Source organism: Dermacentor albipictus, chromosome 5 (assembly GCF_038994185.2).
Source record: "Dermacentor albipictus isolate Rhodes 1998 colony chromosome 5, USDA_Dalb.pri_finalv2, whole genome shotgun sequence".
Classification (NCBI taxonomy): Eukaryota; Metazoa; Arthropoda; class Arachnida; order Ixodida; family Ixodidae; genus Dermacentor; species Dermacentor albipictus.
In genome coordinates this window covers 117,124,711-117,151,614 of record NC_091825.1, presented here as the reverse complement: position 1 = coordinate 117,151,614, position 26,904 = coordinate 117,124,711, and the positions used below count along the sequence as shown (strand labels likewise).

General features: G+C 46.1%; 4 protein-coding genes across 5 annotated transcripts in view; all 4 read right to left on the bottom strand.

Moving 5' to 3' along the window:
- LOC135916127 (uncharacterized) overlaps positions 1–10,632 on the bottom strand; it is a 30,031-nt gene extending 19,399 nt beyond the window's left edge. The window contains exons 1-5 of one of the 2 annotated variants that reach the window (XM_065449383.1): positions 10,090–10,632; positions 9,529–9,610; positions 7,803–9,165; positions 5,441–5,857; positions 2,704–2,873 (exon numbers count right to left, since the gene is read on the bottom strand). In XM_065449383.1, the coding sequence (XP_065305455.1) occupies positions 2,704–2,873; positions 5,441–5,857; positions 7,803–9,161 (1,946 nt within the window). In that variant the 5' untranslated portion in view covers positions 9,162–9,165; positions 9,529–9,610; positions 10,090–10,632. The remainder of the gene's footprint in view (positions 1–2,703; positions 2,874–5,440; positions 5,858–7,802; positions 9,166–9,528; positions 9,611–10,089) is intronic. The other variant, XM_065449382.1, reaches the window with a different exon arrangement.
- A 5,491-nt stretch (positions 10,633–16,123) lies between these two features.
- LOC135916140 (uncharacterized) lies at positions 16,124–17,728 on the bottom strand. Its single transcript, XM_065449406.1, has 3 exons — positions 17,322–17,728; positions 17,078–17,251; positions 16,124–16,370 (listed from the first exon to the last, which is right to left on the bottom strand). Exons 1-3 carry the CDS (start codon positions 17,415–17,417, stop codon positions 16,191–16,193), a joined length of 450 nt encoding a protein of 149 aa, XP_065305478.1. The 5' UTR covers positions 17,418–17,728; the 3' UTR covers positions 16,124–16,190.
- Positions 17,729–21,434: 3,706 nt separating this feature from the next.
- LOC135916139 (uncharacterized) lies at positions 21,435–23,130 on the bottom strand. Its single transcript, XM_065449404.1, has 3 exons — positions 22,723–23,130; positions 22,494–22,640; positions 21,435–21,657 (listed from the first exon to the last, which is right to left on the bottom strand). Exons 1-3 carry the CDS (start codon positions 22,876–22,878, stop codon positions 21,508–21,510), a joined length of 453 nt encoding a protein of 150 aa, XP_065305476.1. The 5' UTR covers positions 22,879–23,130; the 3' UTR covers positions 21,435–21,507.
- A 1,667-nt stretch (positions 23,131–24,797) lies between these two features.
- LOC135916138 (uncharacterized) lies at positions 24,798–26,335 on the bottom strand. The gene is made up of 3 exons (XM_065449403.1): positions 26,019–26,335; positions 25,773–25,946; positions 24,798–25,042 (listed from the first exon to the last, which is right to left on the bottom strand). Exons 1-3 carry the CDS (start codon positions 26,112–26,114, stop codon positions 24,863–24,865), a joined length of 450 nt encoding a protein of 149 aa, XP_065305475.1. The 5' UTR covers positions 26,115–26,335; the 3' UTR covers positions 24,798–24,862.
- Between the last annotated feature and the right edge of the window lie 569 nt (positions 26,336–26,904).

Below are 26,904 nucleotides of genomic sequence, written 5' to 3'. Positions count from 1 at the left end.
CTATTTTAATAGTGCCAAGAAAGAAGATATCAGGGAGATGATCAGCTGTGCCAGCACACACAGTTTCTGCTGTCTGTGTCGCCACAGTGTTTCCTCATCCTATAGGGTGATATCGTGAAAGTGCAACGCTATAGAACTTCTTCCAACCTTCCTATCAGCAACTTTATAAACAACTTCATTTCTTAGCATTTGGAAAATGGTGCACGCTTATTACCACCGATACTGCACTATTTTTGCATTGTGGCACACTGAACATGTGGTTATCTTTTGGCCATCAATCATTTGTTGCCATTCGGGAGATTGCTGAAACACTGCAGAAGCAGCATGGGCCGGGAATGCATCACCGCTATAGGGCTTTGAAGAAAACCCGTGCGACAGCACCAGCACGCTTGGAAAGCACAAATTCAAGGCCATATGCCTTGAATTTCTCCCCCAGCGTTTCACGAGTGGCTGCCAATCAAAGTGTCAGCTACTTCCTTGAATGCAGATGGCAGTAGTCATCTGCTCCTTGACCCACGAAAACAACGAGATACAAAGGACAGTCTTGACTCGGAGAAGATGCGCTCATTATGTCAAGGCACCACTTGCATACTGCGCGAGTTTTGAAGGCGAAAGCCTGCACACGGGACTGTGCTGCGAGCTGTAGCAGACGTGCCTATGCCGCAACTCCAACAGTATAAACCTAACTCACTAGCCGACATTGGTTTTGATATACTGCCATTATTTAAAGGGACACTAAAGGAAAATATTAAGGCGAACTAGATTGAGGAGAGTGTTTGTCTAGAAGTCTATCATTGTTTTCTGTGTATGAATATATCACTCTGTTTAATGGAAAATTGCCGCCGACGGTGCTGCTGCTGCTCCTCAATTTGAGCTGCTTGCACTAAAACTGAGAAGTTGACATGATCTACACATAACCTTTCTCTACACCCACTGTTATGTCTTTTAGAAACTATTTAGCTCTATATACGAAGTTTACTGCTTGATTGATGGCTGCAGGTGTTCTGCTTGCGTGAGTTGCTCTGCAGCTTTGTTTGGGTTCAGGACACCGAATACAGTTACTTGAGTCTCAGCGGCCCCCGGAGTGGATGAGGGTGGTTGCTGCCTCAGGGTTGCAAACAGAGAAAGCAATGCGGAGCTTGCAGTGGCAGGACACAACAGCCACTCTCTGTGAATTGGGTAGCTGATGTCACATGAGAAGTGCCACATACCTTAAGGGTGAAACCACTCCAATTTTCTACTTTCGTCATTTTCTTGTTTACAAAAGCTCCGTTTTCATCACGAATGACGAATTTGTCATTAGAAAAGCCTATTTCCATCTAGAAATCAATCAATCTAGAAAAGCCAATCTTTCAATCTAGCCTGACTTAGCACTTTCATTTGGTGTTCTTTTAAGGAGATGCTATAGCACAATGTTAAACGTATATTCGAACCTCATTATAAGGATGTCACCTCGTACACGAATACGCCTTCGTTATATCCAATATTCGTTATGAGCTCATTTTTTACACCTGATAACTCATTAGATATGTTTGTTATATACAGGCTCAACTAGTAAACTAAGACTCTGCAAATCAAAACTGTGCAAGAAGGCCAGGCATCGTCTCTTACCATGCCTGGCAGGGCAGAAAAGACTCGAAAATAAAAGACAGGTGGTGACACCGCCCTAAAATACCCACAACTGCTCGCCATGACGACATGTACTTCTATAACTACTCAGGTACAGTTAATTGTCTATCTGTAAAGAAAGCCTACAATGCATCCTTAAGAAACCAAATGCAGCAAGTTTAATTAGCTTTTCCTACACTGAAACGGCCCAATACAAGAAAATAATTTGAACCCCACGGGATCAGACGGCAGTGAGGTATCGGCACCACTTTCTTCTTGAGGAAAGTTTAACCTTCACGGACTCCAATAGCAGTCAGCCCTTTGTCATGAAGTGAATTAAGAATTAAGATAGTGTATAAATAATATTTTAACACCGTAAGCTAAGTGTTGCTCTTTTAGTGTTTCTTTAAAAAAAGAGGTAAACCAAAAGCAGCAATGAAAAATAAGAGCACCAAAGCTAAGACCTTTTACCCTCCAGTGGTGCAAAATGAAAGGAGTGCTCAACATTCCACTTTTCCCTGCAGCTAGTGCAGTTTTCTTCCCTTTACACAAAAATAAACTAACAAAAGACAAAAGATGAGAGAACTTCCCATGGTGGCAATGTACTTACAGCATACTGTAACACCGTGTGGCACCTATGAATGCTTCCCAACCCCAATAATTTTATTTCCACGCTTTCCTTTGATGTTGCAATCACAACGCACAAGATGGGCAACTCCCCCAAACTGGTCATCGTTACCCCATGCCTTGCAATGCCACAGAACACGTTGTGCAGACATTAGCTTGCACAAGTAGTCCAGACCAATCTGTAGCACTGACTGCATACTGTAACACCAGATGGCCCAACTGTTCCATCTTTAACCCATGCCTCACAATGCCGCACACCACACAGACACTCAAGCAAGCAAGATCAATCTGCAGTGCTCACAGCATATTCTAGCACAAGATGGCACCTGTGCATGCTTCACAGCCCTCAACAATATTTTTCTTTCATGTTCTCTTTTGATATAATATTATCAGCCACTATGAGTGATTTCCCCGACTTCCCACGTTCACCTGATGCCTGACAACACCACACACTGCATAGGCACTTACTTGTGTGAATAATCGAGACCGATCTCGCCAAGAGCTACCACACTGGGATGGTCAAGGGCATGGACAAGGTCCTCCTCAATGTCCTTGTTATACTCACTGGCCATGTGAGGATGGCATCCAAAGGCACCCCAGACGCCATCCTCTGACAGCAGGCTATTCCACATGCGGCGCTGCGTTATAACAAGTTTAAATTCAATAGCGCCGACAGAGAACCAAAATGCAAATGGTGCTACCCTGAGCAAAAGCAAACGTACCAGGTGGTTCACGATAAATGGATTTTCCTCTCCGCTTATGAATGTCACTTGGAATAGAGGACTGCAGGCAAACCTGGCATTGTGACCCTTCCGGTGCACTAGTCAATTTTAATTGTTGTATCTGAATTACAATTAAATTCATTTTTCCATAAGTCATCAGTCTATATACTTTTGCTTACAGCTGTACCCCTGCATGCAGGCTGGATAAAAAACCTCGTCAGCTCCTCCATATCCTCTTCAGTCATGGAGTACACAGTAGTTTAAATGACTTGCTTTTACATACCCTGTCCAGTCATGGCAAGGAAAAAAATCTGATATTGAGCTTCAGGTAATTAACCCCCCCCTCCCCCCATTCCTCTCCACTCTGTGTGGTGCATTTCACTTCAATTTGCTGAGTACTGCTACACACAATCACTTTGCTGAAAGTACTACCATGTATGATGGGATGTTCAGCATTCCATCATTAACTGCGAAAGAATTGTTTTTTTTCCTTTTCTTTTTTGTAATACTTGCAGCAAATATAATTAAGCTGTGCATGTGCTTGGAGCCAATAGTTCCAATTTTTTTTATGAAAATATGCAACATGATTGACTATGCAATAGGCTCATATTTAATTAATGCTTTTAGTTATGATGACTCACTACAAAATGGATGAAGCATCATCCCACCAACTTCAGTTTGTTTCAATGGAGTCTGCGGCACATTGCAATAAAATTGTGCAATTTTAGCACAGTTATTCATGGTCCATTATAATTCATGACTGAAGGGGACACATTTCCGTTTAGTGTAGTCACATGCATCTAGCATTCGAAAGTATGCAAATACCTCTAGTAATGTATTCCCGTGCTCAGGATTCTGAACTCAGAGAGGGAGTAATGATCCGGCACTACGCAGATGACAAATCAGAAGTAACATACGACAGAACATGACAGTTCCGGTCACATTTACTAGCACATGTCCCGAGTCACTTAAAGGGGCTTTTCTAACTAATATATATTTCTAACTAATTATAATATGACATGACTATTAAGTTACGTCGCCTCACGGATCCCTTGCCACAGGAACATTGCAAATTCTTCAGGTTCAAGCGAAGTTAGACGTAGTAACTGGACTCGTCAGCAGCTTTCTGTCAGCTTTCATTTGCACTAGCACGCTGGAAGCTACGCAGTAGAGACGACAAGGGGGCACAAGGGCACAATGCCCCAGTGGCTCCGACCAAAGATTGAACGCAAGAGAGGCTGCTTGTTGTAGCACCCTGCGGTGGCCGCACCATCTATGCTATGCTTTTCATCTCACAAGTCACGCGAAGCAGACGCAGCAACTGTCACATTTAGACTGGCAGTACACAGATGAAATGGTTTCCGCGCCTTCTTAAGGTCGTAGACATATACACTTTTCATTTCTTTAACTCAAATGAGCAATAACTGTATTACTAACATTCTCGCAATCACGAAATCAGTCAATAGCTGTTGTGGCTCCAGCTGCTCTTGACGACCCTGCATGACGACATTTCAGAAGCAAGAGCAAGTGATTTTTCACTGCTTCTGATATGAGGCTACAAGTTCTCTGCTGGAGGCAGTACAATAATATTTAGCTTGCATGTTCATAGGAGCCACATTAAGAGATCAACATTTTCTTACTATGTTCAAAATGTGTTTCGGGACCCCTTTAAACTTTGTCTTCTGTGCCTGGTGCAGCTCCTGTGCTTCACAATATGTGACCAGTCATCTAGCTCATGCTTTTCTTTACATGAAAAATAAACATATTATGCATGCTTCCATAATAACAATGAGAAGCATTAGTACCCAAAACAATTTCACTGAGTGCTTTCACTCCCTCCTACTGCAGAAATTGCTTTGCCTCACATGTGGAGTTTTGAGCCACGTCAACATCAGCTTTCCACATCAGTGGAAAGAAGGTGCCAAACTCTAACCATTGCCAACAGTTAAGGTAAAAAACACAGCGCTAAACGTGATGTGTACGTACATCCAACTAACACTGTTCAGTAGCATGAGGTCAATTGCTACAAACTATTAAATATCTGCATGGCAAATTGACGGGAATCAGCAGTACAGTGGTGCATAGTGCATGGGGGGAAAAAAGCTCACTCTTTCAAAGAAATTCATGCCATTGGTATGATAAATCAAACTCTCCTGTTAAACATACAAGCTCTGCAGAAATACAGGAAGTGAACAAAATTTAACATAAGGAAAAACTGCTATCTATGTAACCACAGCGGAAAGCTCAAACACTGGCTAGTTTCGTCTCCCATTTCCCTCGGTAGCCTTCTGGTATAGCGGCATTTCTTTCTCACATTCATGAGTTTCACTTCAACTACACCAGCTTGAAAGTAATTAGGTTGAATCTAACCATAGCAGAAAATTCCAACCAAGGCTCCAGCTCGGTTTACCAACTAGTTCACTTTGTGGTAATCTTGGTACATTTAGGCAATATGGCAATTGTAAATTTCAGTGCAAACATACCTGCCTGAATGTTGCTGGATTGCAAAAGTTCGCCACACAACCTTCATAGCAGTCCGGAAAAGTGTCTCTGTGGTTGAGGCGAAATTTGGCATATGTTCCAGAGTGGCCCACTCGACTGAATATGAAGTCTAGGTGGCAATGCGAGTCCACAAGGCCTGCCTTTGACAGAAGCGAGTACGGCATTGGCTTAGAGAGCAGAGGAACAATGGGGGCAGTCGTAAGCGCCATCTCCGAGGACTGCGTGGCATTAAAAGAAGCAGGTGCCCAACGACTGAGCCGTCGTCGCCACCGTGGAACATGCGTAGGCGCAGCGGTCTGTGGAGTGTGAATGACAGGCTTGGGTCTGAACACAACTTCTGCTGTGTCTTCCTCCTGGTAGCAGAACATGTTTAGGGCAAGCCGATCTTTGTCACCATCCTGGGAGCAAAAATGTTGATTGTAAAGAGATAGGAGAAATGGATAACATATCAGGCTCTACCAGTACACTATTCTAGAGAACTTTCAGTGTTTCTCAGGTAGACTTATGAGAGTGCCACAGCGAAAACATTTTGGCATTTCCGTCTTAGCATAACACCAGGACTGATGTTGCTGCGCTCAACGAAACTGTGTGCACCCGTTATTACTGCACCCTATGGTTGTGTATTATCTTCCCCACACTTAATTTGAATGGAATCTTGGTGCCCCCTTGGTGTAATTTGAGTGCACTCTAGAGTTTTACTTTTTTTTGCCAACAAGTGCTGCACAAGATGTCATTCTAGCACATTCTGGTCTTAACACAGCATCTACAAGTGGCTGCTCGACAGTAAGGCATGCATCCTTGCTAGTGGATAATTCACATGGCCAGGACTCAATCACCTCTTCTTATTTGCAATCTGACGTGCATTTTGCAAAGAAAACCTGCTTTACAGCTAAAGGGAGTGTACAGAGAGGCACTTTTATGTGCACTACTCTAACAAGAAATTCTTATCTTAATTTACGGTCACTAGTCTAAGTTATCTTTTCCCATCGGCCACCTATAGGAATGTTCAAAGTGGCACAGAATGTCGACAAGTTGAGCTAAACATGGTTTAAAGCATGTTTACCTGCTTTCGCACAACTCACCGTTTCAAATGCACTGCAAACATCTTCAGTACTCAATGCGCAATGTGTACAGAATGCACAGAGCCTTCACTATTTCTTTTTTGGTTTATGTATTGCATTTACAGCACAAAGAGGGTGCACATAATACTGGCCAAGGTATTCATCTAGAGATAAATGCTGAAGCAGTAAGCATGCTTGAGCCTTTGGCTTTCCAAGACAGGTGAGGAAACATGAATGAGTTTACAGTGAAAGACAAATGGAAGACTGGTAGCACAATGAAAAGGAAAACACACATTAAAGTGAACTTCCTCTTTTGAATAAGCTAGTTTAGCCTACAAAAGCACTTCGATACTTACATACATCTCAAATTTTAAAGCAATGAGTAAAGTGGCATGTGCAACCATTCCTTTTCAAATGGCATGCTCATTTCATCATTATCACAGATGCTACAGATATACAAGACGGGCCATGTGCCCAAAAGTGTTACAGCAGTTAAAAAAGCTGAGTGCGACTTCTAGCAACCACACTTGACATTGGTTGTCAATTTTCCTCGTCAAGTAATTCGGTATAGTGGAAAGGGGGCAAATAAAAGGATTAACGTGCATTAAATCTGTGTTTCTTGTGTTTAGTTGTTTGGGCCCTCTAACTTCACCTGAAGCAATTTCGGTTTCAACTATGAACCAACTAGCCCAACAGTGCAGTTTGACCGATTTCTGTACTGGCTTTTCTGGTCTCTGTTGCAATTCGTAATGCGTCCTTAAAATATGACACAATTTAACTTGACTTTCACTCCACCATAGCATGCTCTGCCTACATTTCTTCGTGGAAGATACCCACACAACCGGACTGTTGTTGGCAAGGTCAGACATCATTAAGCATAGTTGATGACACCATTCTAAGTCACACATTCTTTTTTTTTTGTGGACACATGTAATTCAGTAGGATAGACTGATGGGCTAGTTGGTATGCTATCATGAACAGTGTAGTGCTAATGGAATACACAAGGCAACACAGGCAGGGACGCACCAGTCCAGGAGAGCAATGCACACTATCTCTGTCACTTTGTGTGTCCTGTTTGTACTGCACCGTGTATAATATGCGATTCACCTGGGCAATCAAGGAACACCTGGGGCTGAACCTCACCAGGCCTGAATCCTTGACAAATGGCTGTCCCAACAGCACCGTGTCATGACTTGATAATATCCAAGAGAATCCGAAAAAATATGGGACAGTCGACAACTATATTCACACGCAATGCCTGCGCTGTCAAACAATGCCTTACCTTATCTTGCTGCAGACAATGCATCCTATACGTGCTTGGACCACGCCACTGCAGGCCGCCCCTGAAGACTTGCGTGGGAGAGATGGACAGATCAACGTCATCACGCTCTGGACTGGAACGGCTTCTTTTGACAAGTGGCCAATCTTCGTCAGTAACCCGCTTCACCGGAGTCAACTCTTTCACTGCTCTGCAGCTTTCCCGTGCAGGTGGCAACGATGAGGTCTGTGCAAATGAGGGCACTGCTTCGGCATTGTCCCGTGTAGATGACAAGGGTGAATTCTGTGTACATGAAGGCACTGCTTCGAAGCTGTCCCGTGTAGATGACAACGGCGAATTCTGTGCAAATGAGGGCACTGCTCCAAAGCTGTCCCGTGTAGCTGACAATGGCGAGCTCTGTGAGAACGAAGGCACTGCTCCGAAGCTGGCCGCTGTAGGTGATAGCGGCGAGGTCTGTGCGAATGATGTCACTGCTCCTAAGCTGTAAGGCGTGGATGACAAAGGAGAAGTCGGCAATAGCGAGGGAGGTGGAACATGGGGGTCATAGAATGGCAGCTTTGGCTCTGGCCCTGGAGAGTGCGCCACCAATGACGGCGGTGGTACGCGAGGGTCATAGAGCGGCAATTTCGGTTCCAGAGGAAGTGGCAAGCTATGGGGACAATGCTGAGCAACAGGTTTGCTGGATGGGAACTGCTGTTCGGATCCTGGAGCGTGCTGCAGCTGAGGGGAACATGCAGCTATATGGTTGTACAGTGGCACTTGCCATTCAGATTCCAGGCAGTTCTTAATGGTAAGATCTTCTTGTGAACGGCACAGGCGCCTTAGCTCAGCACAGTCATCTGAGGACGTTGACTCGGAGCTGCTCTCCGAGAAGGATGTGTCATAAACAGGCTGTGGCATGAGGCGTCTCCGAACAATCCTCGAATGCTGCGTCGCTTTCCGTCTGGAATGTGGTGTGCCATCCCTACAATTACGCACAATTACAGAGGGGCACAGTCTTTGCTGTTTCGGAGAATGCCGGGGGTTACTGGAAGCTTTTTTACCATTGCTGCTCATTGCAGAGTGACTTAACAGCTCCAGTGTTCTGGTGGGGGCATCCCTTTTGAGTGCAGCATTGGTGCTGTGCAGTGTCATAGTGGTGCTGTCAGTTTGCATTGCAGCGATGGTGCCGTCGCTTCGTCGTGCGGTACTAGTGGTGTCACTCTGCTGTGCAATTACAGTGCTGTCACTTGGCCGCGCACAGGCAGGGGCATCCTCTGAACTTGAAATCCTCTTGGCTTGCTTTGCAACAGCAGGGCTGCCACTTTCAGTGGCAGAACAGTGCAGCTTCAAGTCGCAGGATGCGTGATCGCCCGACGCCATCAAACTGCACAGAATAGGTTAAGGAGCAGATTCAGGAAGTCCTGTATTGTTTGTTGTATAATTACAACATCTCAATAAAGTGCATCATAAAAAGGTCATGTGAAATTTAAGCTGACCTAACACATACACTCAAAACATAGCCGCACACAAAAATTGCATGTCATGTTGAGCACAGAAGCTATGAAGTGCTGATACTTTATACTAGTACTACAGCCTCCTCAGCGACGGTCCCCTCAAGACCAGAACAGAGCAATAAAATGTGGATGTATACCAAATGGGGATTACATGTGTGAATGCGCATTCAATACATGGCCAAGTGAGCAGAAGTTATACATTCATCAAATCATGCATAGCGTTCTGCACTCACACGAGAGGTTATGCTGAACACAGTCTTCCGGCCTGTGCGCCCGAAACGAAAGATGCGTATGGATATGACACTAAAGCTGTACCTGCGAATATGCACGTGTATACATCAGCCTTATGGTCAGCGGTCACGAAACGTATCGCACAGCACGTCAGGAAACAAAATCTAAAGAAAAACTAAAGAGCGAGGAGTTGGGCCGCGATGCATGGGTGCACAACGAAATCTGCGATTGTCTTTACTGACAGCCATGAGCACGTGCTAGGCATGGACCACAGTGTTGAACACTGCAAAGCTGACTTGCCTATCAACTACTGTCTTACTAGAACATAAAAAAATGAAACTCCACAAACTAGCAGTGTCCCCCAGCACGATTTGCATGAGTAATGTGGACAATGACTGCTACGTCCGAGAGCAGGGCAATTATGGAAATCATGGCGATCTACAGAAGATGACGCAATACCTGCCTTCGAAGGCTACGATATATAATCACAACACGAGTGCAGTGATGTAAAATAGTAAATGTGGCGCAACAACGGAAGCATGAACCGAAAGTTCTGTACTCACCGGCTCGTGAGTATACCTCGCACTGGCCGCCGGTTTGCGGTAACTGCAGTCGCATGCAGATCTTGAGAGGCAACCACGAAAAGCGCAATCTGTGAGACGCTGTTTTCAACGCAACTTGGAGCGTTGCACAATTGAATAAAACCAGAACAAAGGACGCAACTTTGAAGCCGTGTCCTCGTAGAAGAGTAGCCGCAAGCAGCCGGTCACCTCAGTCGCTAGCCATGGTCACTCAGTCACGTGAGCGCTCTACAGGGTTGTCCGCAGCTATGGCCGGCTCCATAAGCACAGCCCGCTATGAGAAAGCCCATGCACCCATGAATTCACAAAACGGCGTTGAAGAACGCAGCGAGCGGCGTTCGTAAAAGGGCAGGCTTCTCTGATTACAGCTAGGACAGGCAAGAGAAAATACGACGAAGTGCTCGAGCTTTTCTTCGTGTCACAGAGTCCGCGCTGATAATACTGGTGTCACACGAACATTTTTGACCGCGATCAAGCCCGATACGGATCGTAATTCTCGACTGCGATTGGTACCCGCGCGTAGCTTGCGCAAAGGAGCCAATCACGACCGAGAAATTCGATACGGATCGGGCTTGCTTGATGGCGATCAAAAGTGCGCCGACTACATTGCTATGGGTGCCCTAGCGTGAACGTTCTCCGAATAACAAATTTATTCTGTGTCTTCCTTGCGGAAGTGGTGCTCCCCGGTGTTGACGAGGCTGGCATAGATATTGGTTTGGTGCGGCTCAGTTCGCCCACGTGTGCTGTAAATGACTGTAAGTGAGAATCCCGCTGGAAACGCTGGTAGCGTTAACTATTAACCGCCTTGTGAAGCCACAAATTCTACCACGGTGGCGGTTATATATGTTGCTCGAAGCACGAGGGTTGCTGCGTTTTTCTGAACCTTCAGCTTGACCGATTGCGACAGTCCCGTCCGCTTATGATGATGATGATGACCTTAATACTTTGGCACATACACCACAGAGCATACACACTCACGGGGATTGGCCAAGAGCCGGGCAGATTTTACATGTGTGTTATCGGTGAGAGCGCCACTACTTTTCTCTTTTTTAATGCGAAAGAATTATATGCCCCACTACGCAAAAAACTGCCGTCGTTCTCGGTGTGACCGAAGCATGGTACCAAAAATGGCCGATGGCGCAAAGAGTCAAAAAACGTCTCAAAATGCTCGGATTAACGTCAAATTTCTCAGGGAGGTTCCTGTAAACCAAATAAATTATTGGTTTTGAAAAGAAAATTTGATAAATAACGGTCTGGGCGGGATTCGAACCCGGGCCACCGGGGCACGAGATGAGCATACTTCATCGACGCCACTACGACTCGTTTTTCTTTTCTTTTTTTTTAACATGGTATTTATTTCAATGAATGGAATGACGTACCTACAGGAACTATTTACAAGAACATGAGAGCTTACAAGCTCTCCTATTATAAGTACACGGGTGTTCTTGCATTTAGCCCCCATCGAAATGCGGCCGCCGTAGCCTGGATTTGACCCCGCGACGTTGTGCTTAGAAGCGCGACACCAAAGCTATACTGAGCAACTACGGCGGCTGGCGCCGCGTCGTGAGTGTATAAAATAAACAAAGTTGACAACCATTTCATTCTCTGAAGATGGAATGGGAACGAAAGCTGACGGCAGTCAAAGCTCTCAAGCGAAAAGCAACGTACTTCACCTCCGCCGCGGGTCGGCCCGATAGTGCAACACCGGGCCGATCTGCGGCGGAGGTGCGGCAGGCGTTAAGCACTCCCCATACGTGGGCCCATACCGAAGATCGCGAACGGCGTGTTACAGGTTCCCGAGCCCACCGGGGTATGTGCCTTTGAGCTTGGATCGACCCTTTCTGCACTATCACCAGGATCGGCCCACATTATGATTTTTTCCGTTGACGGACGCGGAAGAAATTACGGAAGGTTAGTTATATACAACTTTCGCTGTAAAATCATTAATGTCCAACTGAACGGCGCTGAGCGGTCCCTCGAGTTACGAACTCCTCGCGGACAAGCGAGCGCGTTGAGACGCTTGGCGTGTTTTGATTTGGCCTTTACCGAGGCGGTTGGAGCGCAGGCGAGAGCTGGCGCGGACGAGGAACGCGCGGAAGAAGAAAAAGATGCATTTCAGCAAAGCGGCACTAATACTTTCGCATTACTGCCACACGTAAGCAGTCTTGAGTGTATCTGCCGAATTTCAAAGTGAAACCTTTACTGGCCACGAGCTTGCGATTTCGCCGTGGCGGTGCTCCGAAGAGGCACATGACGTCACAGCGGGCGCCTCGCCGCGGAGAGTTCTCTCCCTCTCTCGCTGCCTAGACACTACTGCGCATGCGCCACCAGTAGCACCGAGCCTCACGCGACGCTTTGTGCGCAGGCGTTTGTGCGCAGGCGCGAGTAAGAGCGGGCGCGATAGAGAAAATCTGGGGGCTTTTGCTCCTTGGTACCACGGAGTTCGTTTCTTAGTCCTTGGTGTCAGTGTTTGTTTGCTTCTTATGATATGGCTAATAAAAATCGGGCCCCTCGGTTAACCCCTTTCTTCTCGTTTTTCAAGGACAGTATTTTGAGTGTCACTAATCTATATAAATAAAAGTTATCCGAAAAAGCATTTTTAGAATTCATAAGTAATCGTGAGAACGTTTTTTCTATATATACTGATACCACAACTAACTACACCTTAAGAGCTAGGAACTTTATTAAGGTAAAAACTTGAACAAACTGCGGCAATCAGCATTTACGGTGGCAGATTCCTAATTTACTTAATGATGAGCATGCTTTATTTGATATCATGCAAGATTCCTCAACCATTTCAATATTCAGAAAGAAATCAAAACTGTATTTTTCCAACAACTGACACCTATTTTTTGTAATTTATTTTCTGTTTTTCGATTGATATGCAATTTCATGCGTTGCAAGACCTTTTGTTCCCATTTGGCTTTTGGCCTTCCTGTATCTTTCTGTACGTACTTTATTTCTTCATTTGCATTATTTATACTTATTGTGTTGCATTGATTTATTGTATGCATAATTGTGTCATTCGTATATATAAGTATGTATATGTGTCTATTATGTGTATATAGGTATACATTTTTTTTTTTTCACTGTTGTCTGCTGTGCTCATGGCACCAGTGGCCTAGTCAGGCGTGCACAGTCTCGCCTTTTGCTCCGGCGCCATGATAATCTTGTATTGTCAAAATTATAATAAACTTCAAACTTCAAATATTCTTCGACTGGATGACTCGTGAACCCAAATAGGACGCGTGTTGGCAATGGCTTATCAGGCAAGAATTGCAGGATGACGCTCCGAAGTGCATGTGGTTCCACTGTTCCATCTTCTCGCCGGAGCCATCTGGTCTGCCTCTTAACGGAAATGACGCCGCTCTCTTGTAGGCACTCAAGTAGTTGGTCTTCAGTGTATTGAACTGGAACATGTCTTATTTTTCCTAGATTTTTCGTGTACGATGGTGGCACGTACGGTTCCGCTGCAAGGCCAGCAACATGAGTTAACTCAAGCAGTCTCGTAGAGGCAGCGAGAGAAGACACATTGACGAAAAAGTTACCTTCCCTCGTTACACGAAATGATTGCACCCAGTGGCGTAGCTAGGTCGTCTGACATCCGGGGCCCATAGGTCTTCTGTCACCCCCCTCCCCGGCTGTAGCAGGTGGAAAGAGGGGTGTTTTCAGACGTATATGACACTCCCTCCCCCCCCCCACCTCACTGGCCCCTTGGACCCGGGGCCCACGGCCCCTCGGCCCCCCCTGTTGCTACGCCACTGATTGCACCTTCTCTTTTGCCGTGGTAATAATCTCAATGGCCAACTTGTTTGAATTCACTTTCCAAAACGACGCTTCCGGGTTGGTGAGCTTGAAAATCACTGCAGTATTCCCGCTTAGCGTGTTTTCTTGTACGTCACCATGGTGAAAGATCCGTCTTCCGCTGCTTCCATGTCGGTGGTTTCAACTATTGTGGCATCGCTGTACGGCTCATGATCGTCACTATTGTTGTGCCATTACCACCAGCCCGGATTCCGAATCTACAAGATGCAGAATTTATCCTGCGAGCGCCCTTTGGACAAACCCGGGGCTGCGCCGAAAGGCACAGCGCCCTAATTCTCCCTCGACAAGTCAAGATGCTGAGCCGTCAGGCAGCGGTGTCCTGCGGAGAAGTATCGGCGAGCAACATGTCCAAACGTGCAACCAAGTGCCAGACAGCCCGGCGCCGCACCTCCTTTCGCCTGGAGGTCACCGCGCGCGCGAACTTTGAACCGGGTGGCCAGCGCGGTCGCTGGTTGGACCTCTCGGACGACCGTCGAGTGCTGGCTTTGTATTGGGCCGTTTGAGTGACAGTGGTTTCTCGGGGATTATAAAGCCGTGACGCGGCCGCCTGAAAAACCGGATCCGCCGACCCACCGGGAGCCAGTGCCGCTCTCGACTGGAGCGAGATGTGTCACGCGTTTTCGCCGGACGTCGCCGTGCGGGAACAGTCGCGTTTGCTGTGAGCTCTCGGCCCCAGTGCCGATCCGATCCTGTCCTGTATAATGACCTGTATATAGTGTATAAAATCCCTTTCGTTATTCTCACCGACGCCTGACTCGGAGTCTTCGCTACCAACGCTCTGTCACGAAACGGGTGACGAGCGCAACGGGACCACAAAGTCGTAATAGTGGTGCAGCGGTGCAAAGTCGTAACACTATATACGTGCCCTGTTGGGACGAGTTCGCCTCGAGGTCAGCATCCGTTGTCGCACTTCGGTTGACGTGGTCACTGCCAGCAGGTTGCACAGGGGGCGTTTGTTGTTCTGCAGTAGCATTCATCTCTCTACTTGAATTAGGCAAGCGCTGGGAAGAACGGGGTCCCTTCTTTGCCAACTCCTTCGGTTGCCGTGGGAGCCGCTGGTACGGCTTGGAGGCCAAAAAGTCCTCCCGCCTGGTGAGGCGGGAAGCGGTCGACCGAATTTTGGCTACTGAGTGCTGAGGTTAAGCGAGGAAACTCACAATTTAACACGAAAAAGCGGGTCCCTGAGGAGCTCACGGCCGTTGGTGGCACACTTCGTCGTCGTCAGTGCTCCATGCATTCATTTAAAGAGATGTACTTCGTAGCTGGTGCGGTATGCATACGGTCGAACATTTGAAACAGTTCATGAAAAGAAAAAAAATGGCTGTGGCTTAGCTAAGGTTAAGCCCAGGATGCGAAGAATACTAGCCTTTATTTTAACGCGACAGCGTTAAGGAGCTCGTGTCGCAGAAAAGCCGGTGTCGTCGACGTCGGCTCAGGCGTGCGGCGCTTGCTCAGGCGCACATTTCGTTGTCGCGCCGAACGCTGCGTTGCTCGACGCTCACCGCGTCCGATGCGGGGCGCGTAGTCGCTGCGCCGTAGCAAAGCCACCTAGAAACAGTCTCTGTAGCACGCCGCAACCTTCGCTTCTCATTCCAACGAGCAGCTCTGTCTCCAGGAGGCATCTCACCTCGTGAGTGTCTAGCAGAGGCAAGCGCAGCAGCTTATATACTGCCGCGACGCCGCGAGTTGGAGCCCCGTTTCTCCTCTGTCATGACGTCACGGTGTCACGTGGTCAGCCTTGAAGGCGACGGCGCGAGTTGGAGAGAGAGAGAGAAAACTTTTATTGTAAAGTATTAGTGGAGCTTTCTTTCCCAGCGGTGTGGGCTAGCGTGGCGTCTGCTTTGCCGCGACGCTATCAGCCCATTCCGCCAACCGTATCTGGTCTTGCGGGTTGGAAGTTTTCGTTTTTTTCTCCCACTCGTCATGTGAGGGAGCTCGCCTAAAGAGTTCTCTCGGGGGAGGGTTCTGCTTCGTTTCTCCTCTGTCGTGACGTCACGGTGTCACGTGGTATTGAAGGCGACACCATAGGGCGACACCGCCGCGCCTGAGGAGCTGGGTTGAGCCCTAGTAATATGCTTCGCATAAAAACAGTCAACCATTCGAATGAAGCGCGAATTAAGCTAAACACATATACGGGTTTCTCAGAAAGGGCGCGCAGGACCACGCCAGCCCCTCCAGAGTAGAATACGGATTAAGAGAAAGCCTTTATTATCGTGCCGTTTGCTTTATCCGACAACGCAAATGTACCAAAGCCTCGTTCACGCCAGTGCGTTCCAAGTGGCCTCCATCGCGTCTTTGACGGTGTCTCGCATCTTGTCGTGTTCAGCAATTCTCTGCAGGGCGCCGTTGATCTCCGACACGATGTCGAAGACTGTTTTTCTTTTGTAGTCGAAGTACCTTCTCGCAGACTTTACGAACTCGTCCACCGCCTCTGCAACCTTGTAAACATACAAGAGAGAGAGGGGGGGAATAAAAAAAAGATATATAATGGGTGTGGCAGTTTCAACTGTGGTTGATTTCTACGTAATGAAAAGCATTCATGACTTGTGAATAACCGTTGTATGATTAATGTAACTACTGTATTGCGAACGATTACGTAGAGATTATATGGTGCAGTGTTTAATTATTATTATTATTATTATTATTATTATTATTATTATTATTATTATTATTATTATTATTATTATTATTATTAAGTAGTAGTAGTATAGTAGTAGTAACAACTTTATCTATCCTTTTTAAACGAAAGGGACAGTGGGTTAGGGGGTTGGGGGAGTGGTATACTCAAGGTCGACCACTTGTTTCTAATGGTAATATATTTGGAAGCACATAATCTTATGCGGTTGTAACGCGGCGTACTTTCAATCGCGATCGAAAGTGGCCGTGTGACGCCGTTATTATACGAGCTATATTTATCGGGGTCGGCCCACCAAAATGGCGAGATAGCCGCCTATCCGCACACGTGCAAAGAAATGGTTGCGCTCGGTGTAGAGTGAATCGCAATAATAAATGTGAAATGTTAAATAACCTGAATAGCTGGCAAGAATTTAAGTAACATAAACAGACGATGGGCACAAGTATACGGTCGCAATTATAGTGAATTACGTACGTCGATGAAGCGAATAAATAAAAACGCAGCCCAGACCTGTGCGCCAACGGTTTCCTGTATGCCGGACAGGTACAGCTCCTCGATGTCAGTCTGCTGTTTAATCTCGCTCAAAATTTTTCTGACTTCTTCGCAGATCCTGTCAACGTCACTGCTGGGCTCCTTGTCTCTGCCAACCTGAGCAGATCCTTCTTGTTGACGGAAGTTCGGGTCCTAAATGAAAAAAAATATGAGCAAAATGAACATGAATTGATTTTTTGTTTGTTTGATTGACTCACGGTACCTGAACTAGCGAAGCCATTTCAGCATCGTAGGAAGTGTCATCCTGGCTGGCTTCTTGCGGGTGCTCGTCGCGGCGCTCCTTGCCTATTTGACTCATTTTGTCAGAACGGTTTAACGTTCAATCAACGACTAAATTTCACTGTTGCTGTAATCTATACACTAACTCTGCTAAATCAGATCGTGCCTCGCTTTTATGGCTGCGGCAATGGCGCACAAGGTACAGAAGCTGTCGTCTGCTACGCTACGTCGTCACGTCGTTACGGCGTCGTGGTTACGGCATTTCGGAAATGTAAAATAGATTACTCGTAGCTGTGTTACGTTATCTGTGCGAGTCGCAAGGAAATATGTCTTTGAGAGAAAGAGTGAGACAAATAAAACCATTTCAAAAAGTCGCGCTGCTGAGGTTTAGGCGATTTAGGCAATTGTAGTGCCATCTGCCGAAAATCAAACAAAGCGTCCGCTGCTCGCCACACGGCCTCTGAGATTACAACGCGACACGGCAACGCATGGTGTTCTAATGCACTCTACTTGGAGAGAGAGAGAAACTTTTATTTATAAACGATTGACGTGCAGTGGTCGGAGACCCTTTAGTCCAAGGCCCCGCTGGCCTCGGCCGCCCGCTTGACCTGTGTTATGAAGGACTGTTGTCCCGCCAGGTCTGAGCTGGTTAGCTGTGCCTCCCATTGCTCCATTGTGTGGTGTGTTGTATCAAACGGGTGTGAATCACAATCCCAAGTAATGTGTTGTAGTGTTGGTATGCCTCCGCACCACGGGCAGTCGGGCCTGTAGCGAGTGGGGAACATGGCATTCTGTAATTTAAGGTGGGGGAATACCCCAGTCTGAATTTTGCGCCAGCTGGCGGCTTCCTCTCCACTGAGTTGTGGATGAGGGGGAGGGTACTTTTTTCTGGTTGCACGCTGATGAGCGAGAATCTCCCGGGCATTCGTTGGATTGGGGTCAATACAGTGGCTACCTGGGACCGTCCCAGTCGAGTCGGCCCGGTTAATAATACCTCGGGCTAGCGAATCGGCCAGTTCGTTCCCCTCAAGGCCTGTATGACCTGGACACCATAGGATCCGGTGATGATGGGCGAATTTCGTCGGTATTATTGAGTGACATGTTTTGGTCACGTGGCCCTTGAGAAAAAGGCGACATGCTTCTTGTGAATCTGTTATTATGGTGACGCTCTTTTGCGTGCGTTCCGCGTGAGCGAGGGCCATTGCCACGGCGAAAGTTTCGGCAGCCGCGGGAGTACCTGCCCTAACGGAAGCCGTAAATTGTTGCCGTGCTTTCGTGTCGATGATTGCCACTGCGTACCTCCTGATGTTCATTGGGGCATCACTGGCGTTCGAGTGCACGTTCGAATACGCGGCTGCGTCTGTGTATATTGTGTTGTACGTGGTATTATTTTCATACATTGTTCTAATATGTTGTACACGTGCTTTTCGCCTAGCTTTATTGTATTCAGGGTGCATGTTTTTGGGTATGGGTGCCACTGTTATTCGAGCTCGTGTTGAGGGTGGTAGTGGTAATAACTGTTCGCTGATAAATTGTGGGTGTGGGGAAATACGTACCCTTGTCAGTAGGGCCCGTCCTGCGTGAGTGTAGCTCAAGCGTTCCCTCTGGGAGATAAGTGTGGCTTGTTTTAGTTCTTCGAATGTGTTGTGTACTCCTAAGGCCAGCAGGCGATCTGTGGGCGTCCCCTTGGGTAGTCCGAGGGCCGCTTTATATGCTGATCTTATTATGATGTCGACCTGCCTTTCCTCCTCGCGACTAAGGAAGTGGTAGGGCAGGCCGTACGTGACTCGGCTTATTACTAGTGCTTGGACGAGCCTCAGCGTGTCGTGTTCTTGCATGCCCACTTTCCTATAAGTTACACGACGGATCATTTGCGCAATGTTATTTGCGGTGGTTTTCAATGTTTTGATGGTGTGGGATGCGTTTCCGCTGCTTTGGAGCCAGAAACCCAAAATACGCATCGCCTTAACTTCTTGGACCGTGTGTCCTTCCACAACTATGTTGACAGGTCCGTTGGATATGTAGCCCCTCGAGTGTACCCGAATGACCTGCGATTTTTCGGGGGCACATTTGAGGCCACTACTCCTCGAGAATTTGTCTACTTCCTCGGCTGCTTGCTGTAGCACTTGTTCTTTGTGTCCCAGAGAGCCCCTTGCTGCCCATAGCGTTATGTCGTCTGCGTACAGTGTGTAACCCAAATCGGGGATTTGGTCCAGCTGTCGCGCCAGGCGACACATCGCCATATTGAACAGCAAAGGTGAGATTATTGCCCCTTGGGGTGTCCCTCTACCGGGCATATTGAACTTTTGGGAAGTGATTTGACCGATTCCTATCGTGGCGGTGCGGTTGGCGAGAAAAGCCCGCACGTAGTTGTACGTTCGTTCTCCACATCCCGTCAATTCGAGTTCCTCCAATATTGTTTTGTGTGAAACGTTATCAAATGCGCCCTTGAGGTCTAGTGCGAGCACTAGTCTTTCTTCTCCGCGGGCGATGTTAGCGATAACTTCTTCTCTGATCAGTAAGAATGCGTCTTGACAGGATAGCCCCGTACGGAACCCTATCATGGTGTTTGGAAACCATCTTATTTCTTCGAGGTACCGCTGCAGTCTTGTTTGTACTACTCGTTCGTACAGTTTACCCAGGCAGGACGTGAGAGAAATGGGTCTCAGAGCGCCTATTGAGGGGGTCTTTTTAGGTTTGGGGATCATGATAATTTTAGCGTGTTTCCATTCCGGGGGCAATTGGCCTTTGAGCCAGCTCTCGCCGTTGAATACTTCTGTGATTTTAGTCAGGACTCTAGCATCCAGGTTCCGAAGCATCGCGTTCGTGATGGCATCAGGGCCAGGAGCCGAGTTTTTGGCGGCTGCTTGAGCTGCCTCAAAGACTTCTGCATGTGTGAAAGGTTCATCTAATTTGGAATTCGCCTTTCCAAGGTATGGTCGCGTCTCGTTTGGGGCGTCTGTGTTTAATGGTGGTCCTATGTATCGTTCTTTCAGTTTCTCTAGTAGTTCCGCGTCTGTGCCTGGAAAACTGTCCGATATGATTTGGAACTCTACTTGGAAGTGATGCGCTAGTACGCAAGAGTGTGAGGCTGGTTAGGCCGATAAATAAATAAATAAATAAATAAATAAATAAATAAATAAATAAATAAATAAATAAATAAAAGTAACAAAAGCCATGTCTTTTTTTCTTTCGTTTTTATTTTCCCGAAATTCGACCTACTCCATTCGTCCATGGCCTGGTCTTTATCTCCATAGGTGTTCTGTGGTTGTATGGCTAGAATAATACCTATGATAATACAATTGTATACATGTAATACACTATGGAACAAGCTAACGCATGAAATCAGCGAGACAACACAATGAATAAAAATGTGTTACCAATATCACAAAGCCACCTTAATTGGCTTCCTAAATGGATATATGTTCGAAAGCGCAGTTTTCGGCACCGGTTATTGCTGGCGCTTCTACAGTTTGCACGCCTTCATGTCCTCGTCGTTTTCGCCCCATTGCAGGCTGGGCATTATATTTCAAGCTGTCCCCACGCAGTTTTGTGACCTCTTTACCTTATATTCGGCCCCCAACGTCCAAGCTTTCGAAACGTACATATTCTATTCAAGGTAACCTAATTGCGTGTGTAGGAAAGCTAGCTGACTTGAGGAATTTCGCAATTTGTCCATTGCATCCCCCCCCCCCCCCTTCCCTCAATCGCCAAGTTTCCGGTACATATTTAGTCGAGCTTCTCCTGGTGTGCAGTGATTGTCACCTTAATTCCAATGTAAGTTTTTGTGCATTGCACCTATGAAAACAAAACAAACAAACAAAAACTCTAGGGTCTTACGGGCCAAATTAAACCACGATATGATTATGAAGCAAGACCAACTGGGCTTCTTGAACGTGCACACACGTGGTGCGCGAATGTTAATTATTGCATTTTCGCCTCCATCCAAATGCGGCCGTCGCGGCCGGTGGTCTCACCCGCAACCTCGTACTTAGCAGCGAAACCTTCAGAGCCCCTTAACGCGGCAGGTATCCCACTTACAGTACCGCTATCATCTAATATTTATGGTCTGTATCTCGAACGTACAATGAAGATATTTTTTGTCGCTTTATTTCCTTTATTGAACAATTACATACGAATCCTTTAGCCGAGTGCCTTCCACGCTGCAGTCATTGTTTCTTTGATGTGCTCTCTTTGTCGATTTCGGCGATGCCCTGGAGGGCACCGTATATCTCAGGCACCAGCTCGAAGACTGTCTTCCTCTTGTTCTCGAGGTAACTCTTCGCAGTAAGCAAGAACTCTTCCTCTGGCTTTGCGACCTTGAAAAAAACACAAACGAAAATATAGGTAACCACGTCTTATGGCATGGGCAAGATGTCAAGAGGAAGCTTTAGCTCAGGCCAAACTCCGACGCTGCCTATATTCAAATACATGTAAAACGCAAAAACATCTTCCTGAGATAAACTCTGGACCGATCTTAATGAAATTTGTTGAACTTGAGAGAGAAAGTTGAATTCGAGTGACTGTTAGAAGCGTAATTTGATTTTCGAAATTCCGAGAAAAGTAGAAGCAGGAAGTTTGCAATATAATAGCTCTGCATGATGAACAGATATCGTGGTTCTGTAAACGGCATCCACTAGATCACCAAAAGCGGACAAATTCGACATGTCATTTCATATCTTAAGTAAATTTGTTACGTGTACAAGGGTTCTGCAAAAGCTGTATTTCCATATTACTAAATTTTTTTTTAGATTTATGTGTAACATACCAATCTTAATTGTCCGCCTTACGTTTACTATTATATGCTATTCACATAATTGTGATATCATTTTTCACAGTTGAGTTACAGTTTTAAACTTGATAGTATCGGTTTCTGAACATTTATGATCTTTGCCAATTTTTATTAATTTATTCACGACCTAAATCAGAAATTCGAAACAAACAGACCCTAAATTTTAAGTATTTCTTTTAAATGCAACAAACCTCGTGAAATTTGGTGCGGTGGTTGCCGAGCAACACGCATTGTCCTTTTACATGCATTTAGATAGGAGCGCCCGAGCTAAAGCCTCCTCTAAAACAAAAGCGGACGATGGTGCGGCAAATAACGGCAGTTGTAATATTAACTGCGAACATATATATGAGACGTTGTTATTACATCTCTTTCTAGTGCCTCTTGAACGTTGGTCAGGCATGTTTCCGCCGTCGTAGTTTGCTGTTGCAGTTGGCTCAAAAGCTCCTCGAAGGTCTTTTCAGCATTGCTGAACATGCCTGCTTGAGATGCCTCCTGAATAGGCGTGGTGTCCTGAGTGCAGAATAAAAAAAGGAGCAAAATGAAAGTATCAAACGAATATTCAGCTGAATGGCTGATTGAACTAGCATCGAACCTGAACCGGCGCAGCCTCTTCAACATCAGAGTTGCACAAATCGTCCTCCTTGTTTGCTCCTTGTTGGCGATCGTCCTCACGTGCTCGCTTGATTCTGCTTCCTCCGGACTCGAAGGAACTGTCAACACCTTGCCTTTTCACACCTTTCCGATTCATTTTGCCGAGATAGTTTGTAGTTCAAACTAAAGTGTAAAGTGTAATGGTCTAGGCGTCTAGTTCAAGTCCAATCGCTTAGCTATCGTACAGTACGTCGCTCCAACGCTCGTCCGTAACGCTACGCCGTTTCGGAGCTTGAAATTTGAAAGACTCTTCGCAGCTATACTGTGTCATCTGTGCAAGTCTCAATAAATTACGTGGTTGCAACAAACGGCGAGAGAAACTGCACCATTTTTAAACGTCGCGCTGCTGTTTGTATTTGCAACGATTTGCATTTTGAGCGTGAAGGACAACAGTGCCATCTTTCGAAGAATAAACAAAGCATACACTGCACGTTACACAGCCTTAAAGATTTTAATGCACGGCAGTGCGCTGTTGTATATCTCGGAGGCAACGCAAAACTTGTGGATTGGATAAATAAGTAATATAACGCGTATGTTGGCTGGTCTTCTACCTCACCACACAATTTATACGAGCTATTTGTAATACTTGGAACAGCGATCACTCTCGACGTCCACATCGTGTCTAACGTAACCTTACAGTGGATATATTTTTACGCAAGGGTGCGTTTTTGCAGACTGTGATCTTAAATCGACACAGGTACCAGTCATATATATATTTGCGCGTTTGGTACTTCTGCAAAATTGCGGCTAAATTTACCAAGAATCGTCGATGGCTTCGTGAAAAAAATTAAACTATGGAGCTTTCACATGTGATGAAACCACGATGTGACGATGATGCACGCCGTAGTGAGGAACTCCGGAAATTTGGACCACCTGGGGTTCCTTAACGCGCACCTAAATCTAAGTACACGGGTGTTATCGCATTTCGCCCCAATCGAAACGCGGCCGCTGTGGCCGGGATTCGATCTCGCTGTCTCGTACTGAGCAGCTCAACACGATAGCCACTAAGCAACCACGGCGGGTTAATGCTTCCGGACTGTTTTATTCGCAGATAATCTTTGAACGTTCTATTGCACATTCGACTAGCTTGAGGTCGCAAAACTGGCATACTTTCTGTCCATGCAGGGGGCGTATGTTCTCGCACAGTCTCTGTTCTCGGCAGCATAGTAGCAAGAGCTTGGTGGCGCAAGCCACCGCCCCGTTCCAAAGGGGACGCTCATAACATACATCCATCCATCTATCCATCGCTGTCGGCGACGTCACTTTCAGTGAGCGTTTATTGGCACGGTTGATTGAGCACTACGTCACGCGAAAGCGGTGGTACCTTCGCAAGTGATCGTTCGAGGACACGTCACCAGATCTGTGGCCCGTGTATAGTAAGTGCATGTATAGTGAACTCCGCGAAATATCCACAGCCCAGTTATTTAAATGATCTCCGAGTACTCAACCGTAGTCTGCCACCCCGTGAAGCTTAAGATTCGTGAAACAATCTCACTAACACAACACCGGAAGAGGGAAGGAGGGGCACGTATTTATTTATTTGTTTATTTATTTTGAGCGACACTGCTCGCAATGGCAGTACTCTCATTGACAGGCGAATCTGTCGCCCTAACAATGTGTAACAGCTCTGCAAGCAGTACGCATAGATGTGACCTTGAAACGTGTACGTAGCCTCCGCATATGCGAACCTTTCCATGCACTCAGAATATAACTGCTGCGAGCTTGCACAGAGGAATCGGGAACTGTTGTTATAGCTTGATTGCTATATATATATATATATATGGCCTCGCTCAAATATCTAGGTCGTCAGTGCTCCAGTCATTTAAAGAGGTGTACTTCGTAGCTGGTGCGGTATGCATACGGTCTAACATTTGAAACAGTTCACGAAAAGGAAAAAAAAAAAAAACAGTCACCCATCCGAATGTTGCCCGAATTAAGCTAAAGCAAACACATATACAGGTTTCTCAGAAAAACCGCGCAGGACCGCGCAAGCCCCTCCAATGTACAATACGGATTAAGAGAAAGCCTTTATTATCGTGCCGTTTGCTTTATTCGACAACACAAACGCACAAAAGCCTCGTTCACGCCAGTGCGTTCCAAGTGGCCTCCATCGCGTCTTTGACGGTGTCTCGCATCTTGTCGTGCTCGGCGATTCTCTGCAGGGCGCCGTTGATCTCCGACACGATCTCGAAGACTGTTTTTCTTTTGTAGTCGAAGTACCTTCTCGCAGACTTTACGAACTCGTCCACCGCCTCTGCAACCTTGTGAACAGACAAGAGAGAGAGGGGGAATAAAAAAAAAAGATATATAATGAGAGTGGCAGCCTCAACTGTAGTTGATTTCTACGTAATGCAAAGCATTAATGATTTGTGAATAACCACTGAATGATTAATGTAACCCTTGTGTTGCGAACGATTACGTAGAGGTTATATGATGCAGTGTTTAATAATAATAATAATAATAATAATAATAATAATAATAATAATAATAATAATAATAATAAGTAGTAGTAGTAGTAGTAGTAGTAGTAGTAGTAGTAGTAGTCCTAGTAGTAGTAGTAGTAGTAGTAGTAGTAGTAGTAGTAGTAGTAACAACATTATCTATCCTTTTCAAACGAAAGGGCAGAGGGGAAAGGGGGGGGGGGGGGGGGGGGAGTGGTCTACTCGATTTTAATGGTAAGATATTTGGAAGCACATAATTTTATGCGGGTGAAACACGGCGTACTTTCAATCGTGATCGAAAGTGGCGGTGTGACACCGCTATTATACTAGCTATCGCCGGACTCGGCCCACCAAAATGGCACACCTGCAATAAAGTGGCTGCGCTCAGCGTAGAGTGAATCGCAATAATAAATGTGAAGTGTTAATTAACCTGAATTGCTGGCAATAGCTTAAGTATCATAAACGGACGATGGGCCCAAGCTAGAATACGGCCGCATTTATAGTGAATAACGTACGTCGATGAAGCGAATAAAGAAAACGCAGCCCAGACCTGTGCGCCAGCGGTTTCCTGTATGCCGGACAGGTACAGCTCCTCGATGTCAGTCTGCTGTTTAATCTCGCTCAAAATTTTTCCGACTTCTTCGCAGATCCTGTCAACGTCGCCGCTGGGCTCCTTGCCTCTGCCAACCTGAGGAGATCCTTCTTGTTGACGGAAGTTCGGGTCCTAAATGAAAGAAATACGAGCAAAATAAACATGAATGGATTCCTTTTTGTTTGTTTTATTGACTCACGGTACCTGAACTAGCGAAGCCATTTCAGCATCGTAGGAATTGTCATCCTGGCTGGCTTCTTGCGGGTGCTCGTCGCGGCGCTCCTTGCCTATTTGACTCATTTTGTCAGAACGGTTTAACGTTCAGTTAACGACCAAATTTCACTGTTGCTGTAATCTATACACTAACTCTGCTAAATCAGATCGTGCCTCGCTTTTATGGCTGCGGCAATGGCGCACAAGGTACAGAAGCTGTCGTCTGCTACGCTACGTCGTCACATCGTTACGGCGTCGTGGTTACGGCATTTCGGAAATAATAAATATATTACTCGTAGCTCTGTTACGTTATCTGTGCGAGTCGCAAGGTAATATGTCTTTGAGAGAAAGAGTGAGACAAATAAAACCGTTTCAAAAAGTCGCGCTGCTGAGGTTTAGGCGATTTAGGCGATTGTAGGGCCATCTGCCGAAAATCAAACAAAGCGTACGCTGCTCGTCACACGGCCTCTGAGATTACAACGCCATAAGTGATGCGCTAGTACGCAAGAGTGTGAGGCTGGTTAGGCCGATAAATAAATAAATAAATAAATAAATAAATAAATAAATAAATAAATAAAAAACTAACAAAAAACCATGTCTTCTTTTTTTTCTTTCGTTTTTATTTTCCCGAAATTCGACCTACTCCATTTGTCCGTGGTCTGGCCCATAGAGTTTCCTACAATACTTGTAGGAAACTCTATGGTCTGGCCTTTATCTCCAAACTAAAATACGTGTTCTGTGGTTGTATATATATAATACACTATGTAACAAGCTAACGCATGAAATCAGCGAAACAAAACAATGAAGAAACATGTGTTACCAATATCACAAAGCGAACCTGATTGGCTTCCTAAATGGATATGATATGTTTGAAAGC

What these genes read in the sequence shown, in the direction of transcription:
- LOC135916140 (XM_065449406.1), bottom strand. Translation starts at nt 17,417, where the DNA reads ATGAGTCAAATAGGCAAGGAGCGCCGCGACGAGCACCCGCAAGAAGCC. An exon ending in AAATGGCTTCGCTAGTTCAG is followed by an intron (nt 17,252 to 17,321) that starts GTACCGTGAGTC and finishes TTTTTCATTTAG; the next exon opens with GACCCGAACTTCCGTCAACA. An exon ending in AGGAAACCGTTGGCGCACAG is followed by an intron (nt 16,371 to 17,077) that starts GTCTGGGCTGCG and finishes TATGTTTACAAG; the next exon opens with GTTGCAGAGGCGGTGGACGA.
- LOC135916139 (XM_065449404.1), bottom strand. Translation starts at nt 22,878, where the DNA reads ATGAATCGGAAAGGTGTGAAAAGGCAAGGTGTTGACAGTTCCTTCGAG. An exon ending in AAGAGGCTGCGCCGGTTCAG is followed by an intron (nt 22,641 to 22,722) that starts GTTCGATGCTAG and finishes TTCTGCACTCAG; the next exon opens with GACACCACGCCTATTCAGGA. An exon ending in AAGAGGCACTAGAAAGAGAT is followed by an intron (nt 21,658 to 22,493) that starts GTAATAACAACG and finishes GTTTTTTTCAAG; the next exon opens with GTCGCAAAGCCAGAGGAAGA.
- LOC135916138 (XM_065449403.1), bottom strand. Translation starts at nt 26,114, where the DNA reads ATGAGTCAAATAGGCAAGGAGCGCCGCGACGAGCACCCGCAAGAAGCC. An exon ending in AAATGGCTTCGCTAGTTCAG is followed by an intron (nt 25,947 to 26,018) that starts GTACCGTGAGTC and finishes TCTTTCATTTAG; the next exon opens with GACCCGAACTTCCGTCAACA. An exon ending in AGGAAACCGCTGGCGCACAG is followed by an intron (nt 25,043 to 25,772) that starts GTCTGGGCTGCG and finishes TCTGTTCACAAG; the next exon opens with GTTGCAGAGGCGGTGGACGA.